Consider the following 17500-nt stretch of genomic DNA (forward strand, 5'->3'; position numbering starts at 1 on the left):
TTTGTACAAAAGGTGTCAATTATGTGTGCGATGGGTCAGGTGTTACACAACAATGTTTTATTTCGATGGCGACAAGAGGATACAAGTTCATTTCGTTTATTTAATGTGGATAGTTCGGGTCGGCAGATAATAAAGAACTTTTCTTTGAGGCATAAATTGCACTTCTTGCTTGCGCTATTGTAGGTTGGGTATTACTTTTCCCAAAATGCATCATATTTTGTTGCACATATTTTGATTTGGTATTAGTCTAACCACTCTTGGGGCCGGGGGAAATGAGAGAACCCCCATTGGCAAAATCTGCTGGGTAATGGACACAAATCTGCCCCTGACCAGAGTACACAACTGTCCATAACAGTGTTTATGTAAGCTGTTCGACAGGTAAACAGTTTCGTATTACCTGCCACAATATTTAGTCCCTGCCGGACGAAGTCCGGGACGGGGACTTATAGATTGGGTTCCATCTGTCCGTGCGTCCGTCCATCCGTCCGTCCGTCCGTCCGCAGCAGTTTCTTGGAGATGCCTGGACTGTTTTTTTTTTCAAACTTGGTACAGGGACAACATACAATGGCATACATATGCACGTCAATTTGTTTCATGATATGATCCAATATGGCCGCCTAGCAGCCATTTTGTTTGCAAATTTTCCCTGTCTAAAGCCATAACTCATACATGCTTGAACAGATCTCATTCAAAGTTGGTATTAGGACAGTGTTCTATGACATACATGTGAACATTCATTGTTGTCATGATACGATCCAATATGGCCGCCTAGCAGCCATTTTGTTTGTGAATTTTCCATGTCCAAAGCCATAACTCGGACATGCTTGAACAGATCTCATTCAAAGTTGGGATTAGGACAGTGTTCTATGACATACATGTGCATATCTATTTTCATCGTGATACGATCCAATATGGCCGCCTGGCAGCCATTTTGTTTGCGATTTTTCTATGTCCAAAGCCATAACTCAGACATGCTTGAACAGATCTCATTCAAAGTTGGTATTAAGACAGTGTTCTATGACATACATGTGCATATCCATTTGTTGTCATGATACGACCCATCCTTTATTGTTGTAGGCATGTTCCATGTCCAACAAGTACACACAACATATCTAAGTTTGTTTGATTTAGGTTCACAAGTGTTGTTGCGTGATCAGAGTAGTGATAATTCCTTAAAACCCAATCATAGCGGGGACTATGTCATTCTTAATGACTTGGTTTTTTTTTATAATGAACTAACACATTTTATATTTTATATATATCAACAACTGTACACATTTTATATTCTTGTGAACAGTTCATAATATTTCAGTTGTATGTTAGTGTATATGTTTCATATGTAATCAAATATGATGATAAATGTTTATATTTGTAAATTTTAACTTTAAATGATTATGTACGGTTTGAGATTTATTCTTATTGTTTTTCATTAAATAATTATTGCCCATTAATCAACGAATGTCCATAACTGTTACTTGGGACCAGGCAGCTTTTACAGTTAGCTGACGTCTTCCTTTAACTTTACTAACGCTATTCTACTACTTATCATATGCCCAGTATCGCTTCCAATGCAATGCAATGCAATAGAGCGAGAGCACACGCATCGAACCCGGGCAATAATTTCCGTATCATGACGCCCCTGCACGCTTTTGCCCAAATATGACAAGAGGCGCGCACATCGATATCCGTTAGATAAGTGATTTGGCTTTGTGGATTTGATTTTTAAAACTATTTTTTACATTTTTGTGGATGGAATAACACCATACTTCTAATGTATGTGATGATGGGATTCAAATGATGTTTCCACGCCGCTACATGGGGCAGAAAGTCAGTCAGACAGACAAAGACAGACAGACAGACGCACAGATAAACACACACACATATACATACGTACGTACATACATACATACATACATACATACATACATACATACATACATACACACACACGCACACACACATACATACATACATGGTAAGCACTAACTTACACATGGAGACATTCGCAGACAAACTGACACACTACCAGAACTGACACAAACAGACATCCATACACACACTGGCCCATGTGTACACACATTAGTTCACTAACATATGTATTTGATTTATTTCAAAATATCGAATTGACAGGTATTTTCATGCAAATTAAAAAGTAATCAATACGTAAATTTATACATTATTTTCTTTTCAACAATGTTCCCTTTGTTCGTCTGGAGGCAAATCACCAACTGTGAAAAAAGTAAGCAACTATTTTAATGCATGTATACAATGCAAGACTAAAAAGTTAAACAGAGTAATTCAAGCCCATGGTAGACATGCAATCACAGTATGAGGTAACTGGAACTCCTAGCTGTAAAATGAAGTTGGTAAAGGTGCTTGTATTGATCTTTCCGGGTTTGTGGTTACATGTTAAGAGCGCCATCAACGACGGATTTTCAAATTCATTCGTTTGAATTTGTCAAAACTACAACATGATTATATGAAGCTCATGCAGCTGGTCAATCATTAAGATTCGGTATTGTCACTACGGGTTACTAGACGAATTGTAACAAAACCTTTAAGTCACGAGTATTTTCCTACAGAACAATGAGTTTTAGTGAATACTATAAGTATATCTCCTCAAGCACAATTTATGAAAATTCGGGAATTGCGATTTGGAACTTTTTGACTTATATTTCATTGACATAGACAGGGCTTGTCATGGCTTAGAACGACTAGGGTCTTTAATCCATATTTTCTTTTCAAAGGCAATAATTTTGCTTGTGTGGTCACGAGATTCTATTTAGTAATTTCATCAATCAAACCTACCTCCTAATTATGCAGGTGGCGTCCATCCCTCCTGGGGAGGTCGCCAATTAGGATCCCAACCTGGTATGTCGCCATTTTTGGTATTTTCTCCAACTAAGTATTCCATCAGAGGCTTGAAATACTCAACTAAAGGTTGTGCATCCATGTCACGTGTTCCAATAGCTGCTTCTAGAGTGTCTTGCCAATGAACACTTGCACCTGCCTCTAATAGATCTCTAAAACGAAAATGAATAAGCGTGTTACTGCTAAGTATTAGAGGTATTGTAAGCTGAATGAGTTTATTCATTCTAACGTAACTTGTCCTGCATATTTTAAAGCCCCCTCCCACCGCAGTATTTTACCTCGTTATATAACCACCACTTGCACACTGACTGAACCCAAATCTGTGGGTAAAAACTGATATATTACATAATTGAAATACCAAACCAACTCCATTTTAGCTTTATCATTCTGTGTGTAGTATTTTGCACTTGGGTAAGCTACTTTAAATTATCAGAATGACATTTACATAACTATATCTCAAGCCAATTGTAGCATTCACCAGAAACGATTGTTATATCGACATGGCTATAATCTAAAACCGTATATTTAAAAGTTAATCTTCAGCCCGAAGACAAGTTACATACATGATGGGGTGTGGGGCTAAACTAGCAATGTAATGTATGAAGAAGTCAACAAAATTTGGCTAAAATAACAACTCTGTGAGTTCATAAAAGAATGCATGATTTGCAAACAAAGGTAGCAAAATGCTGTGACTGGTTGTAATTTCCTCTGATTTCTGTCTTGAGACCCTGGGGCGTTATGATTTCATCAAGGTAGGCTAACAATAATGGCCGCTATTATGGTGCAAGAATTGCCCCCAAACAGCCCTCAAGTGGCCAAAGTATGCTTCTTATAATGTCGATATGGTATACTAAATTCCTGGCAAAAAGAAGTGGAGTTAAATTTTCGAAAACATTGAACTCTTTTGAATTTTATTAAATTCGATGCAAAAATAAAAATACGCAGACGACAAGAGTAAAGAGCCACGTTGTCAGCATGAATATACGTCACTTCCGTTTTGTATACCCAGAGCTTCCTTTTCAACCTGAACGTCGCACGGCAGAGCAAAGGTCACTTCCGTTTCACTTATGATATATTTTCTACAGGAAATATAGTTTCTGGCTTATATACTTACGTGAGAATGTCACCAGCAATGTGTGAGTTATATATATCACAATGGTGTAATGGAGTATCAGGGTAGATACCTGCCTCCATGCACAGTGATGCATGGAACTGGAATTGGAGAATGTGACTAACGAAATATCTGCAGGATAAAGGGTTGATTGAAAACATAGAAAAGACGTACAATTAAATTCTTATACAAATTCTTATACAAATTGCTGCAGATAGATAGATAGATAGATACATAAATAGATAGATGCAGATAGATACATACATACATATATATATATATATATATATAGATGGATAGATAGATAGATGCAGATAGATAGATAGATATATAGATAGATAGATACAGATAGATAGATAGATAGATAGATGCAGATAGATAAATAGATAGATGCAGATATATAGATAGATGCAGATAGATAGATAGATGCAGATAGATAGATAGATGCAGATAGATAGATAGATAGATAGATAGATGGATGGATAGATAGATAGATAGATAGATAGATAGATAGATAGATAGATAGATAGATAGATAGATAGATAGATGCAGATAGATAGATAGATAGATAGATAGATAGACAGACAGACAGACAGACAGACAGACAGACAGACAGACAGACAGACAGACAGACAGACAGACAGACAGACAGATAGATAGATAGATAACTGCAAATACCTTATATAGGGTACATCTGCTGGTATATGAAATTTTGCACCTGGATCAAAGTCCAGATTTAAATCACTTCGTCTGACAGGTTCAACCATACCTTGTATCTCAGTCCTAGTGATGTAAAGAGATCTCATAATGTTACATGGTGAAGTGTCTATCAGTCAGTTAATCCAAAAGACTGTATACAAAATTTTAAGTAAGTGCATGTTTACATGTTGGTGACACTTTCATTTCATAATCACACTTAAACAGTTTGAATGTTTTCAATTACACCTGCCTTGCAAAAGGGTGAGATGTATACGTGGGTAAACCCAGAGAAAAACATTTAAATGCATCTTAGTGACATCAGTCACCTAGCACAAAGGTAACACACGAACTTACGAACGCACGCACGCACGCACGCACGCACAGACATACATACATACATACATGCATGCATGCATGCATACATACATACATACATACATACATACATACATACATACATACATACATGCATGCATGCATAAATATATATATATATATATATATATATATATATATATATATATATATACATAGACATCCATCCATCCATTCATGTATGCACACACGCACGCACGCACGCAAACACACACACACACACACAAACACACACATACATACATGCATACACACACACACACATACATACATGCATACATACATACATACATACATACATACATACATACATACATACATACATACATACATACATACATACATAAACACACACAATCCAAGTACAACACTTACATACCTGAGTTCCCACCATCTTTCATTGTAATTGTACTCTGTCACACGTCCATCAAAGATTTCCCATCTCCACACATCAATCAGAAATCCAAACGGAAGGAAGGCAAGTTTTTGCAATGCCATGGTCATCAAGAAATTAAGGTCGGCTTCTGTGTACATTAGAATCAAGAAATAAGAAATTATAAGACATGAAAATTATTCTCCCACTTGGTAAATGTGTGGCTATCAGTCCTGTCCATATGGTCAGGTGGAATGCCACTTAAGTTGTTCAAGTGCGTTTCACATTAGTCATCACTGGCTCTCTGACAGCCTGTTTTAATGTTAGTGTTTCCAGGCTCTTGTACAGCCATTTTCATGTTAGTGTTCACTGGCTCTGTTTGATACAACCAAACAGAAACCATGGAGAAACTACACCTTACAATTTTTTAGCAACACAAATCTTAATGGAGTAAAACATTCAAATGTGTTACAACTAGATACAGACACGTGGGCCACAGAGTTTGATCTCAGTGTGATGGCATTTTAGTTCTTTTCATTTCGACAAAAAATAGCAACAAACTGTATTCACTCAATCTTGCTATCTCAAGTGTGTAGCATGTACTGTTTCCTGTTGGTTTCTGCAAACGTTTATGAAAAAATAATGAGAAGACATAACTACTATTCTCTGTCTCTCTCTGTCTTGACACTTTGAATAAAACACTTTTCAGTTTGTGTGTGATTTACCTGGATCAGAAACAAGATCTGGTATTAGCCCTACGTCATGAAGATGTTGTGGCGTCTGTACGGACAAGGAGATGACGTCACCAATAGCTTCATGGAAACCGGGATTAGCGCCATCACGGTACTCGACAGGGAGAGGTGCATATTGGAAGAAATATTGAGTATGTCCCATCTCATGATGTATAGTGATTAGATCATCGTGATTAATACTGGTACACATTTTAACTCTGTCCAAAAATAGACACCAAAAGATGAAAGTTAGTTTAGAGCCAAAGCTGCACTAGTTAGCTGTAGCTTGGGTATTTTTGTCATCAATAACCAAAGTTATATTCCCTAAGTGGAGTCATAATGGGTGAATGGTTAGCGTTTGTTTCTGAGTGGCTAAAGTCCTTGGGCAAGATTTGAACCACGACTGTGCCTTAGTCAACCCAGCTGTATAATTGGGGACCTGGTAGGATATAGGTTGCAATGTGAAGGCTTTAATCCTATGTACCCAAATGGCTACAATGGATTGTATGCTCCCGGGGAGTTGAGGAAGACGTTCTGATCCGAGCAGGGTAGTAATTGTAAAGCACTTTGAGCACGGCGTGGGAAAGCGTTATATAAGAACCCAACATTATTAACATTATTATTACTAATTCGTCTTCAAGTTATGAAAAGACATTGTATCTGCTCATTAGCAGTAAAAATTATGGAAGCAGTGACAAGTTTACATTTTGAATGAAGGCTTGGTTTTGAATCTGTCACTATTTTAAACTGCTGTATTATTTTTCTAATCACAAAGAATCATCAACGAATCACAATGTATTCACTTTAAAGTGTTGAAATTAGATTTTCTTCCATATAAAAAAAACAATGCTCAGGGTTACAATTCCAGGTCCTCATATTAGTATTATCGTATCAGTGGAACATAAAGATTACACAGGTTGTTTTTTTTTGGCCATACTTTTGCTCCAGGCTTAGGCCTGTCAGACCACTATTTGCCATACTGAAATTCAAGAGAACTGATTAAAATAGACTAGACTGTCTTAAAAATGCTTTCAAGGCAAGATTCTGCCATTAAGTTTATCTTATCAGTGGAATTATGAATATTACATCGGATTTTAAGCTATATTCAGGCAACTGGTTGCAACCCATAAATTCACATCAAAGTACGAATGGGGCCTTTAAAAGAAGAGAGCTCTGTGTGTGCATAAAATAAACTTAGTTGTAGAAATCCAAGGTTCTGGCATCTTATCAATGAAGTCATAAATATCATATGTGATTGTTCTTTTGTTAAAGATGAACGTTTCCTCTATCAGAAAACTGGTCCCTAAACTTAAAATTCAATTGCAATCCAAACTGCGTCTTTACAACAAAGAAGGTACTGTCTACCTGAAATCAACTTGGTTGTAGAAATCCCAGGCTGATGCATGACACGTGACATCCCTGTCATCTGGCTTCACAAACATAGAATCGTCCCAGAATGTTTGAGGAGATGGTATCAGTCCAAGAGAAACAAAGAAATCTTCTGACAACCAAAACATGTCATCCACAGTGTAGTTCTGTAAAATTAAGATAAAATAGCGTAGCCTCAGTAGGTGTACGTGTTAGTTATTGAAGCGGTCAAGGTCGTTACTGACATGTTTTAACACAAGGAACCAGACGAATATTTGTTTTTCTCGCGATGGAATGTTTACGGTTCAGTAGATGTTAATACTCATGGTGGAATGTGTTAATGGGGCAAATAGCAATCTACTAATTAATGCAAAGTTAGTAAACTCAGTTAAGACAGTAATAACGGTTGGAATTAGGGAAAAAAAGTAAGTGGAAACATGATGTCGCCTGTTGCAGTTGTTAATGTAATTGTATAACAATACAAGCTGGCTACATTAAGTTTAGCGGAAGTACCCTACCAAGGCTAATGCGTCACTTCCGCTCAAGTTCTACCAGCTGCCAGCTCCATACTGATAAGGGAAAGTATAGAACACAAGCACATTTTATATCGTTAGGTATTAAACATAGTGAATTCACTATGTGACTTTTTCCTGCAAAGTGAACAAAACTGATGTTTATAATATGTGACCTTTCTTTTGTCAATGGGGGCGCTATTTTACCTGTCTAATAAGTTCATCAGTGACATCAACTATTGGTTTTTCAGGATACGGCATGACCATTTCTCCAAGACTCATCCAATCCTGGGCCCACATATTACCTGGAATGGAGAAATGTGAGATTGAAAAAAATGTCACTTGAAAGTATATCGGTGCGTATGAATGACATAAATGAAAGACTCAGTATGGTGACTTTCACCTTGAGCAGTTTATGAATTCCAAGATGGCGTCCTCGTGCAAGTAATGTTTTAATGGGCAATGCTCCAGGAAAAAATTGTATATCTTGGAGTGGCATTCTTCTTTAATCACAATAGCCGTTTTCACAAATACATGTGCAAGAATACCACAAGCCACGCTGGTGTATTTGTCTCTATCAAACAGTTGTTTCATGGTAACATCTATGGCAGTCTATCTGTTTTGAATTTTGACATAAATATTAATGCCAATGCTATAGGTGCCATGCCAACTTGGTTACAAATTAAAGTTATTGCAACCTCTCAATTTATGTAACATAAAATTTGGTCTATCTGAAATAATAAAATAGCCTCGGAGTTTTGTCTCAATCTCTTTTTCACGGAAATTAATTATATATATATATATATATATATATATAGTTTTGGGCTGTTCCATTCTGGGTCTGGTAGCTGGTTGAGTAGAGTGCTCGACTTGGAGGAGGAGCGTATGTAACTCGGTGAGTATCAATCTGCTAAGACAGTGCTCTATACTGCAGTGGCAGAGCGTAATAGTTTTAAAACTATTTATATATATATATATATATATATATATATATATATATATATATGTGTGTGTATATATATATATATATATATATATATATATATATATATATATATATATATATATATATACAAACTCCACTTCAAGATTTAAATTTGGACTCCTGTGTTTTCTTATATATACATATGAGCTTACAGAGTTCTTTTTGAGAACTTCCAATGTTTACATAATCTTGATGAGAGGTTGATAATATTCGCTCAATGGCATCATTATTATTTCCATGATCTTCCAATGTATAACTTTTTGGGCAAATTCCAATATCTACACTCTGATATTGCAAGGTGGTTGCACTCAGACAATGGAACCTCTATCACTCACTTATTATAAGTAATCCAACACATCAAACAACAATACTTTTTAGTTTCTATCAATCTTAGTCAGCCGAAATCTCTGTTTCCACAGTAGTAACTTAAATGTTAGGCTTACCAAGGATATGAGCTGGAAGAGCACCGGTCAAACTGACGTACTTCTCACCATATACTTCACTTAGGCGCCGTCTGACAAATGCATGTAGTTCTTGATACAGCGGTTTAATTTGGTCCCATAATCTGTACATTTCTGCTTCGAAGTCTTCCATCTCATACCAAGATCGCCAGAAGGCTCCCATGTCGGGTTGATCTGTTGATTACAGTGATGGACATACATCATTTATTATCAGACTACTTGGAGAGTGTACGGACATTATCGAATTGATTGATTATTGAAATGTTTGTTTGGAAATGATATTTCACATTTCAGCTTGTGTTGTAAACTTGAGCTTTGGTAAAATGGCGGCACTGAGGTGGCAGGGACATATGTCGTTGATTCTTGTGGTGGCGGTGGTATTAATGATGGTGATAATGACTGTGGTGGTGGTGGTGGTGGTGGTGGTGGTGGTATTAATGATGGTGATAATGACTGTGGTTATGTGGTGGTGGTGGTGGTGGTATTAATGATGATGACTGTGGTGATGGTGGTATTGGTGGTAATGGTGGTGGTGATGATGGTGGTGGCGGTGGTGGTAGTGGTGGGGATGGCAGTGATGGTGGTGGTGGTTGTGGTGATGGTGACAACGGCAGTGGTGGTGATGGTGGTGGTGGTGACGGTGGTAGTGGTAGTGGTGGTGGTGGGTTTGGTGGTGGTGATAGTGGTTGTGGTGGTGGTGGTGGTGGTGGTGATGGTGGTGTTGGTGGTGGTGGTGGTGGTGTGATGATGTGATCATTATGTGTGGTTGTGATAATAATGGTGATCAGCAAGTCTACGGAGCAATTATCACCAGGAAAAAACACTAATACTTGTGGCTAATCACACTTATTCAAAAATAGGTACACACTTTATCATCCATATTAGAATATTCCAATATATTGTCGCTTACAAGGAATGTTTATTTCTAAATTATTACAGTTTGTTTGAATACTGTGCTTATAAATACCAACAACTGTATAGTTGATTGCTGACTGTTTAACATCACATTCAAAAGTAGTACAGTATTCCTTATTAAAAATCCATTCCCGGTCATACTCAGGGATTGTGTACCGGATCAATTTAGGGGTGATTGAAAGTTGACAGCCCCCCCCCCCCCCGAGCTCGTGTGTGTGTGGTTGGGGTGGGGAGACAAATACTAAATTAGTTTTATATTGAAATATTGTGCCACGAACTGTAAGAACTAACTAATGCAAATACCAAAAAAATACGTCATTCAAAATAAAACATATGCCAATTGCTCCTAACTGTTTAGCAATGCAAAGCCGACAATTGGCTAGTTTTACATATCCCAAAGTGCACTAGTCAAGATGACCCGAAAGCACTTTCCTAACAACCGTCAGGCAAAGCCTCCAATTCGCTAGTTCTAAATGTCCCATAATTCCAAATTCAAAATGGTGGCATGCAAATTTCTAAATACCGTTGATTACAGCAGCTTCATTGGCTAGTTCTACATATCGAGGATACATAGGCTTCATTTCCGGTCCACAAGTGTCTCTCCATCCTTCCCAAGCCCATATCAACTCGTTATAGTCTTGACTGGTCGCCATGATTTCATAAAGATCTGAAAATTGGACACAAATCTCAAATATGGAATATTATATTTACAGTATATCGCCGATAATTTTCGCTAAAATGAACCTCATCATTATACATGTTTACGTGCAGTGACCATGTATATATTCCAAAATTACCAGAAGATAGGTCCACATAAAATGTGAGATATCATTTGTTTATATTGAAAAATAAATCTCATGAAATGATACAGCAGTAATAATGCAGTTATAATAACATTGGTTTGTCTGTCTGTCTGTCTGTCTCTCTCTGTCTGTCTGTCTGTCTGCTTGTACTACTAGTTTGCTTGTTTGTCTGTCTGTCTGTCTGTCTGTCTGCCTGTCTGACTGACTATGTCTGTCCATCTGACCGTCCGTCCATTTGTCTGTCTCTGTCTGTCTGTCTGTCTGTCTGCTTGTACTACTAGTTTGCTTGTTTGTTTGTCTGTCTGTCTGTCTGTCTGTCTGTCTGTCTGTCTGACTATGTCTGTCCATCCGATCGTCCGTCCATTTGCCTGTCTCTGTCTGTCTGTCTGTCTGTCTGTCTGTCTGTCTCTGTCTGTCTCTCTGTCCATCCGTCCGTCCGTTTGTCTTTCTGTGAACACGGTATCTCATAAAACTATAACATAGACTGTAATGAAACCTGCTACACATCTTCATTACAGTAATGACAAGAACTGTTTCCGTGTTGGTAAATATTCAATGCATATTAATGAGTCATATGCATAATTTAAATATTTCGAATTGAATAAAATGTAATTATCTTACCAGGATCCAATGGATAACACGTGTTTTCTGGATCAGGATCACCAGGTCTGTTACACACCGTTCCAGTAGAGTAGATAGTCTCCATATCAGACACCAACTTGTTGTACTGTAGAATGAAATCAGAAGTTAAAAATTCAGATTTTCCCGCCAAGTTTTGATTAAAGGTGATTCTAAATACTCACTCTCGACTATCGCTATTTTGCTAGGGAACAGGCTTATGAAACATATTTTGGTTAAGAACACCTTTAAATTGTCTCAGTTCCTCTTGGATGTACTTCGGGAGTGTTCGGGTATTTCCGGTTACAGTGTCTAAACTGCTTAATTTTGTTTCAAATAGACTAGTATAGTAACATTATTTTGGTATTAAAAAATAACGTCCATATATTGTAACTATCTGTTATGTGTTCCTTGACGTAGAAGGAATCATAATTTACATATTTATGCCAAAATTGTGATCAAAAGAGTTAATTTTCCAACCTAAGTTTAATACCAGTGAGTACAGTTTTGTTTGACTTGCTCTAGTCGCCAGACTACTTCATTCTTTATTTGGGTAGAACATTAAACATAACTGCAGTGTTAAATGATAACCAGCATGAATGGTTGCGAAAACAGTGCGTTGAATTTCCCAGCAACTTGTGTCAGTAAGTAGATTTAACCATACTATAAATTATGGATGATATGACGTCATAATATGCACGACCTTATATTTATTCATGACAAAGGCGAGCTCTATTGGTAGCTCAAAGGGTCACATGACATTTCTGTTATGTTTGGACGAAAATTGTTTCACTCATTTGTACGACAGGATATCGAAAACGATGGACAACTCTGGAACAACTTTCCCTCTTTGACCAATAAAAATAGCCATTTCTGTTTTGGTGGACCTGAGATAGTACTTTTAAAACATTATTTAATTGAGTACTGGCGCGCCATTCAGGCATTATTCAAAGTGTCGCTGGAAGCTGTTTAGAGCACTTGGAGTAAACTGTCCGCAGGCTAACAAACAATATGCATTACTCACAGAACAGACTTACAGCTAAAATGATGTAGGCTTGGTGTTTCCCTCATGTAACAGGACATTTAATACTTACCCTCAAACAACTTAAGAAATAATAACATAGGTGCCTTGTACAGTAGGGATGTAGAAGTAGTCAAGTTGAAATGTTGATTATCAGTTAGAAAATAAACAATTGCAGCCATTAAAATCATCAAGTCCATCTCTAATGTTTTCATTAGAAGCCTGTCATTACTTCACTGTGACAGAATAGTAATGCTTATCAGTGTTCAATGTGGATGGGCAAAGTGTTTATTGTGTTTCTGATAATGTTAATCTAGAGGTCTATCTAACACCAAACAACATCATTTTAGCTGTAATGTCCCATGAGTAAAACACCAAGCCAACATCATTTTAGCTGTAATGTCCCATGAGTAAAACACCAAGCCGACATCATTTTAGCTGTAATGTCCCATGAGTTAAACACCAAGCCTACATCATTTTAGCTGTAATGTCCCATGAGTAAAACACCAAGCCTACATCATTTTAGCTGTAATGTCCCATGAGTGAAACACCAAGCCTACATCATTTTAGCTGCAATGTCCAATGAGTAAAACACCAAGCCTACATCATTTTAGCTGTAATGTCCCATGAGTAAAACACCAAGCCTACATCATTTTAGCTGTAATGTCACATGAGTGAAAGACCAAGCCTACATCATTTTAGCTGTAAAATAGTAAAACTAATACCTTGTTCGGTGATGAATCATATAAAAACCTGTAATCACTAGCTCTTTTTTCCAAAACAATAAAAATTAAAATGAATTTGTTTTAATTATTACCTCATTAAATTTATCCTCTTCCAAGGCAGACGTTCCCACATATATCAGATTGCCAAGTCGTCTGTCTGTATCGAAGGAAAAATCAGTTCTGTCGAATACAAGTGCACATTCGCGAGACTGTTTGCTGAAGTCCCCATATTTTGCAGCTTCAACCAACTGTAATGAAAGAAACATTCGTAAAGAAGTCAATATTAATGAATGAGTTACAAAATAACCAATGATTTCGGAAAAAAAGAGATATTTTTGGCATTTTTGGCTGTTGTTATTCTTAGAGGACTAAACAAAGTCCATTTTAATTATGTAATTTTCCTCAATTTCTCACAAATAGAGCATATATAATTGACCGAGTAAATCTCAGCTAAATAATTGAAATACTGTACGTATTTTGCGCTGAGTTAATACCTTACGCAAAGTATAAATCAAGAGCATGAAAGAAAATTGTGGGGTTGTAATCTTTATAAGAGTGAGGAGACATGCGAAATTAGATTTGGGTATGATATAGTATTATTTGTTTGTACGCGTATTGTTCATGTGTGCATCAAAACTCAATGTGCGCATATTTAAGTATACATCGAACCCCAGAAGGCGATTATTAACCTTTCAATTTTCCTAATCATTTTTGCAAGTGTACACATATAAATGGAAATCTTATTAAACAATTCTAAATTATTTAATCGCTGTGTTGAGTTATTCATCCAGGAGGACTAGTCGCTAAAAAAATACACACATCGTTGTCAGCAGGATTCGAACCTAATTGAGTAACTTGAAACCTTCGTATTAAATGAATGTCTGTCAACATTTTAAACCGAAATTCTCAAATTTGGGCAAAATTGAAATAGTTAGTTTTATCAAGATGGCTGTCAAATATGTCTGGAAACTTGGGTGGGTAGATATGACGTCGTGTGGAGTTTGTGCAGATGTTGCTGTGATAGTGCTATCTTTGTCCGACCCACATCACATATGTTTACCCTATTTTGTCACAAAGGTCAGAGGGCAGGCGATATAAGTATCTAGTCCCTGGATCTTTCACAGCAGCTGTTTTATTAACAGTTCTGCTGTTGTCGATACAGACAATTAATTGTAGCAATAATGAGCAAGATTTTTTTTGTCACGACAGACGTCATTCTGGGGTGAACGGCTTGTATTGTAAAGTTCAGTCGTAACTTACTGAATAATTAATAGTAGTGTTTATTTAAGTGACGGTAGTAAGCGTATCAGAGTATTTAATATGCATTGCTCAACTACTACATATGTATGTATGTATGTATGTATGTATGTATGTATGTATGTATGTATGTATGTATGTTTGTATGTATGTATGTATGTATGTATGTATGTATGTATGTATGTATGTATGTATGTATGTATGTATGTTAATTCCCACGAGGCAATAGTGGCGTTGTTGCGTTTTGCCGCCCGACCTCTCCAACAAGCAACCATATTTTTGCTAAAAAACGGGAAAAAAGACACTAGGGTCTTGATAGCCATAACCTGTCATATTTATCTTAGGATACCATGACAGACATGATTTCTCGTTGCAAGCGTTGTTTTTCGCTCTGTCTCCCTATCTGTCTCTGTCTCTGTCTCCCTGTCTGTCTCTGTCTCTGTATCCCTGTCTATGTCTTTCCTTTTCTCAATGTATCAATGTCTGTCTGACATTACTCGCAACGACATGTCTCTATCTGTCTGCAGGTCTATCAATCCATATCCTTCTCATCTCCTATCGGTCTGTCAGTTCCCCCTATCTCCCTGTCTCGCCCTATCTTCCTCGCACCTTCTCTGTCTGTGTTTATCGTTCTCTTTCGCTGTCTCCCTCTCTGTCTCTCTGTCTGTCTCTCTCTCTGTCTCTGTGTTTCACGAATTGATTTGAATTTAATTAATTTGAATTGAATAAAAAATGTTCATCAATTAAATTGAAACATTGAAATTGGTTGAAAATGAAGATTGAATTGACATCAATGGAGAATTAAATTAAATTGATTGTACTAGTGTAAGAAAATAAACTGTTGAGAACCATTCAGCTGTTGCATCACTTTATCTCTTGTTATCACAAAGTATGTTTGATATCGTTTGCTAATATCTCTTTAATTATCCATTACTCAGCTATTTGTGAAGACAAATTATGACGTCAGCTTTTAAAACAAAGCTTCACGGTGACTTTGCAAAATACAAGATATATAATATACTTTTCATACTGGTACTGGAAAATATTCATAACCGTTTTTTTCTCTTCCATGTTATGTCGGTAAAATGTTGGAGAGTTGATATTAATCTTAGACCATCCTTCTTTCCATTTTTAATTGAAAACAAGTGTAATCGTCATAAACATATTTATATTATCACTATACGAAAAGTCCAATTTACCCACCTTTACCCAACTTTTACCCTACCTGTGATCCACCTAACCACCATCATCTCTGTCAAGGGGTAATACGAGACACAGTACCACATTTGACTGTCTACAACCCCCTAGGGATATATCACCTCGAGTAAATTAAGTCAAAGGTGGAACTTCGTCTGATACTCACCACATTTACACATTTTCTGCCCAAGATTTACCCAGGTGGAAAGACATGGTCAAATATGACTTTTCGTATAGTGTATGATGATTCATATGTACTCGTGATTAGTTTCAAATATAACTTAAACTGTATACTGCAAACAAATGCTATTTTATATAGTCTAAATACTTTTACTTAACATTCCAAATCCTTCCCCTTTACATTAATTATGCATGGACATCAAAATTTAAATGGTTGAACATTAACTTTAATACATGTATCATGTTAAAGAAAGAATCAAGAGTCATTACAAAGACCGCCAAGGTAGTCGTGGCCGAGTGGTTAAGGCGATAGACTAGACATCTATTGGGCTCTGCCCGCGCAGGTTCGAATCCTGCCGACTACGACATTTTTTTACTGGAAAATTGAGTAATCCGTCTTCTCAGATACAAAAATTCAACTCATGATTCTTAAGGCTAGTGGCTCTTTCAGGATATTTCCAGAGAATTGAATACATTCTTTTGATTGGTATTCATTTATACTAATAACAGTGTTGTTGAATTTTTATCTTTCAGCTTCTCACATTTTTTATGAATAATCAAAGTGAGCAATATTGTGAACAATGTTAGTGTAACTTATTTCAAGTTCCTGTCCACTGGCGCTGTTTGATACAACCATCCATAAACCAATATAAACTACACATACTGAGATCTCCAAATTTCTTGGTAAATGTTGTATATTGTGAAATTATGAAATAAATCATTTAGAGTGGTAAGGATGCTAGACACAGAGCAATTTTTTACATATACGTATGTATTTGATATGTGCATGTTGGCACCTAAGTTTATTCATTTATAATATTAGACAAATTGTCGACAAAAAAACATTTTTGCGTGGTTGTATCAAACAGAACCAGGTAACACTAACATTAAACGGACCGTCGGTCTGTCGGTCGGTCTGTCTGTATGTCTGTCTGTCTATCTCTGTCTCTGCCTATGTATATATTTCTGGCTGTCTGTCTGTCCGTCCGTCCGTCTGTCTCTGTTGGTATGTCCGTCTGTCTGTCTGTCTGTCTGTCTGTCTGTCTGTCTGTCTGTCTGCCTGTCTGTCTGTCTGTTATGACTGTCTCTGCAACTTTATAGACATACACAGAATTTGACACGATAATTTCCCTAGTACAGGCATAGTAGGTAGCTGATACCCCATTGACCATGGACAGAACAAACCATTTTAAAAATACGTCCACTTGTTCAAACAAGAATGGGCACAAACCGGTTCTTCAAAAATTAGTAATCCATATATAAATTGGAAGCATTCTGATAATAAGCTCGTATTTAGC

General features: G+C 36.8%; 1 protein-coding gene and 1 non-coding gene across 2 annotated transcripts in view; one reads left to right on the forward strand and one right to left on the reverse strand.

The window, feature by feature from the left end:
* Positions 1-2123: 2123 nt before the first annotated feature.
* The window catches only part of LOC144449990 (angiotensin-converting enzyme-like), a 16313-nt gene continuing 936 nt past the window's right edge, over positions 2124-17500 (reverse strand). Inside the window, exons 2-13 of the mRNA XM_078140555.1 lie at positions 13661-13816; positions 11826-11931; positions 10925-11068; positions 9469-9660; positions 8248-8345; positions 7526-7695; positions 6155-6378; positions 5436-5580; positions 4661-4765; positions 3986-4114; positions 2809-3023; positions 2124-2228 (exon numbers count right to left, since the gene is read on the reverse strand). Coding sequence (XP_077996681.1) covers positions 2816-3023; positions 3986-4114; positions 4661-4765; positions 5436-5580; positions 6155-6378; positions 7526-7695; positions 8248-8345; positions 9469-9660; positions 10925-11068; positions 11826-11931; positions 13661-13816 — 1677 coding nt within the window. The 3' untranslated portion in view covers positions 2124-2228; positions 2809-2815. The remainder of the gene's footprint in view (positions 2229-2808; positions 3024-3985; positions 4115-4660; positions 4766-5435; positions 5581-6154; positions 6379-7525; positions 7696-8247; positions 8346-9468; positions 9661-10924; positions 11069-11825; positions 11932-13660; positions 13817-17500) is intronic.
* Positions 16486-16567, forward strand: Trnas-aga (transfer RNA serine (anticodon AGA)). Its single transcript has one exon. It is a non-coding gene; the product is annotated as a tRNA-Ser (tRNA).

Source organism: Glandiceps talaboti, chromosome 19 (assembly GCF_964340395.1).
Source record: "Glandiceps talaboti chromosome 19, keGlaTala1.1, whole genome shotgun sequence".
Classification (NCBI taxonomy): Eukaryota; Metazoa; Hemichordata; class Enteropneusta; family Spengelidae; genus Glandiceps; species Glandiceps talaboti.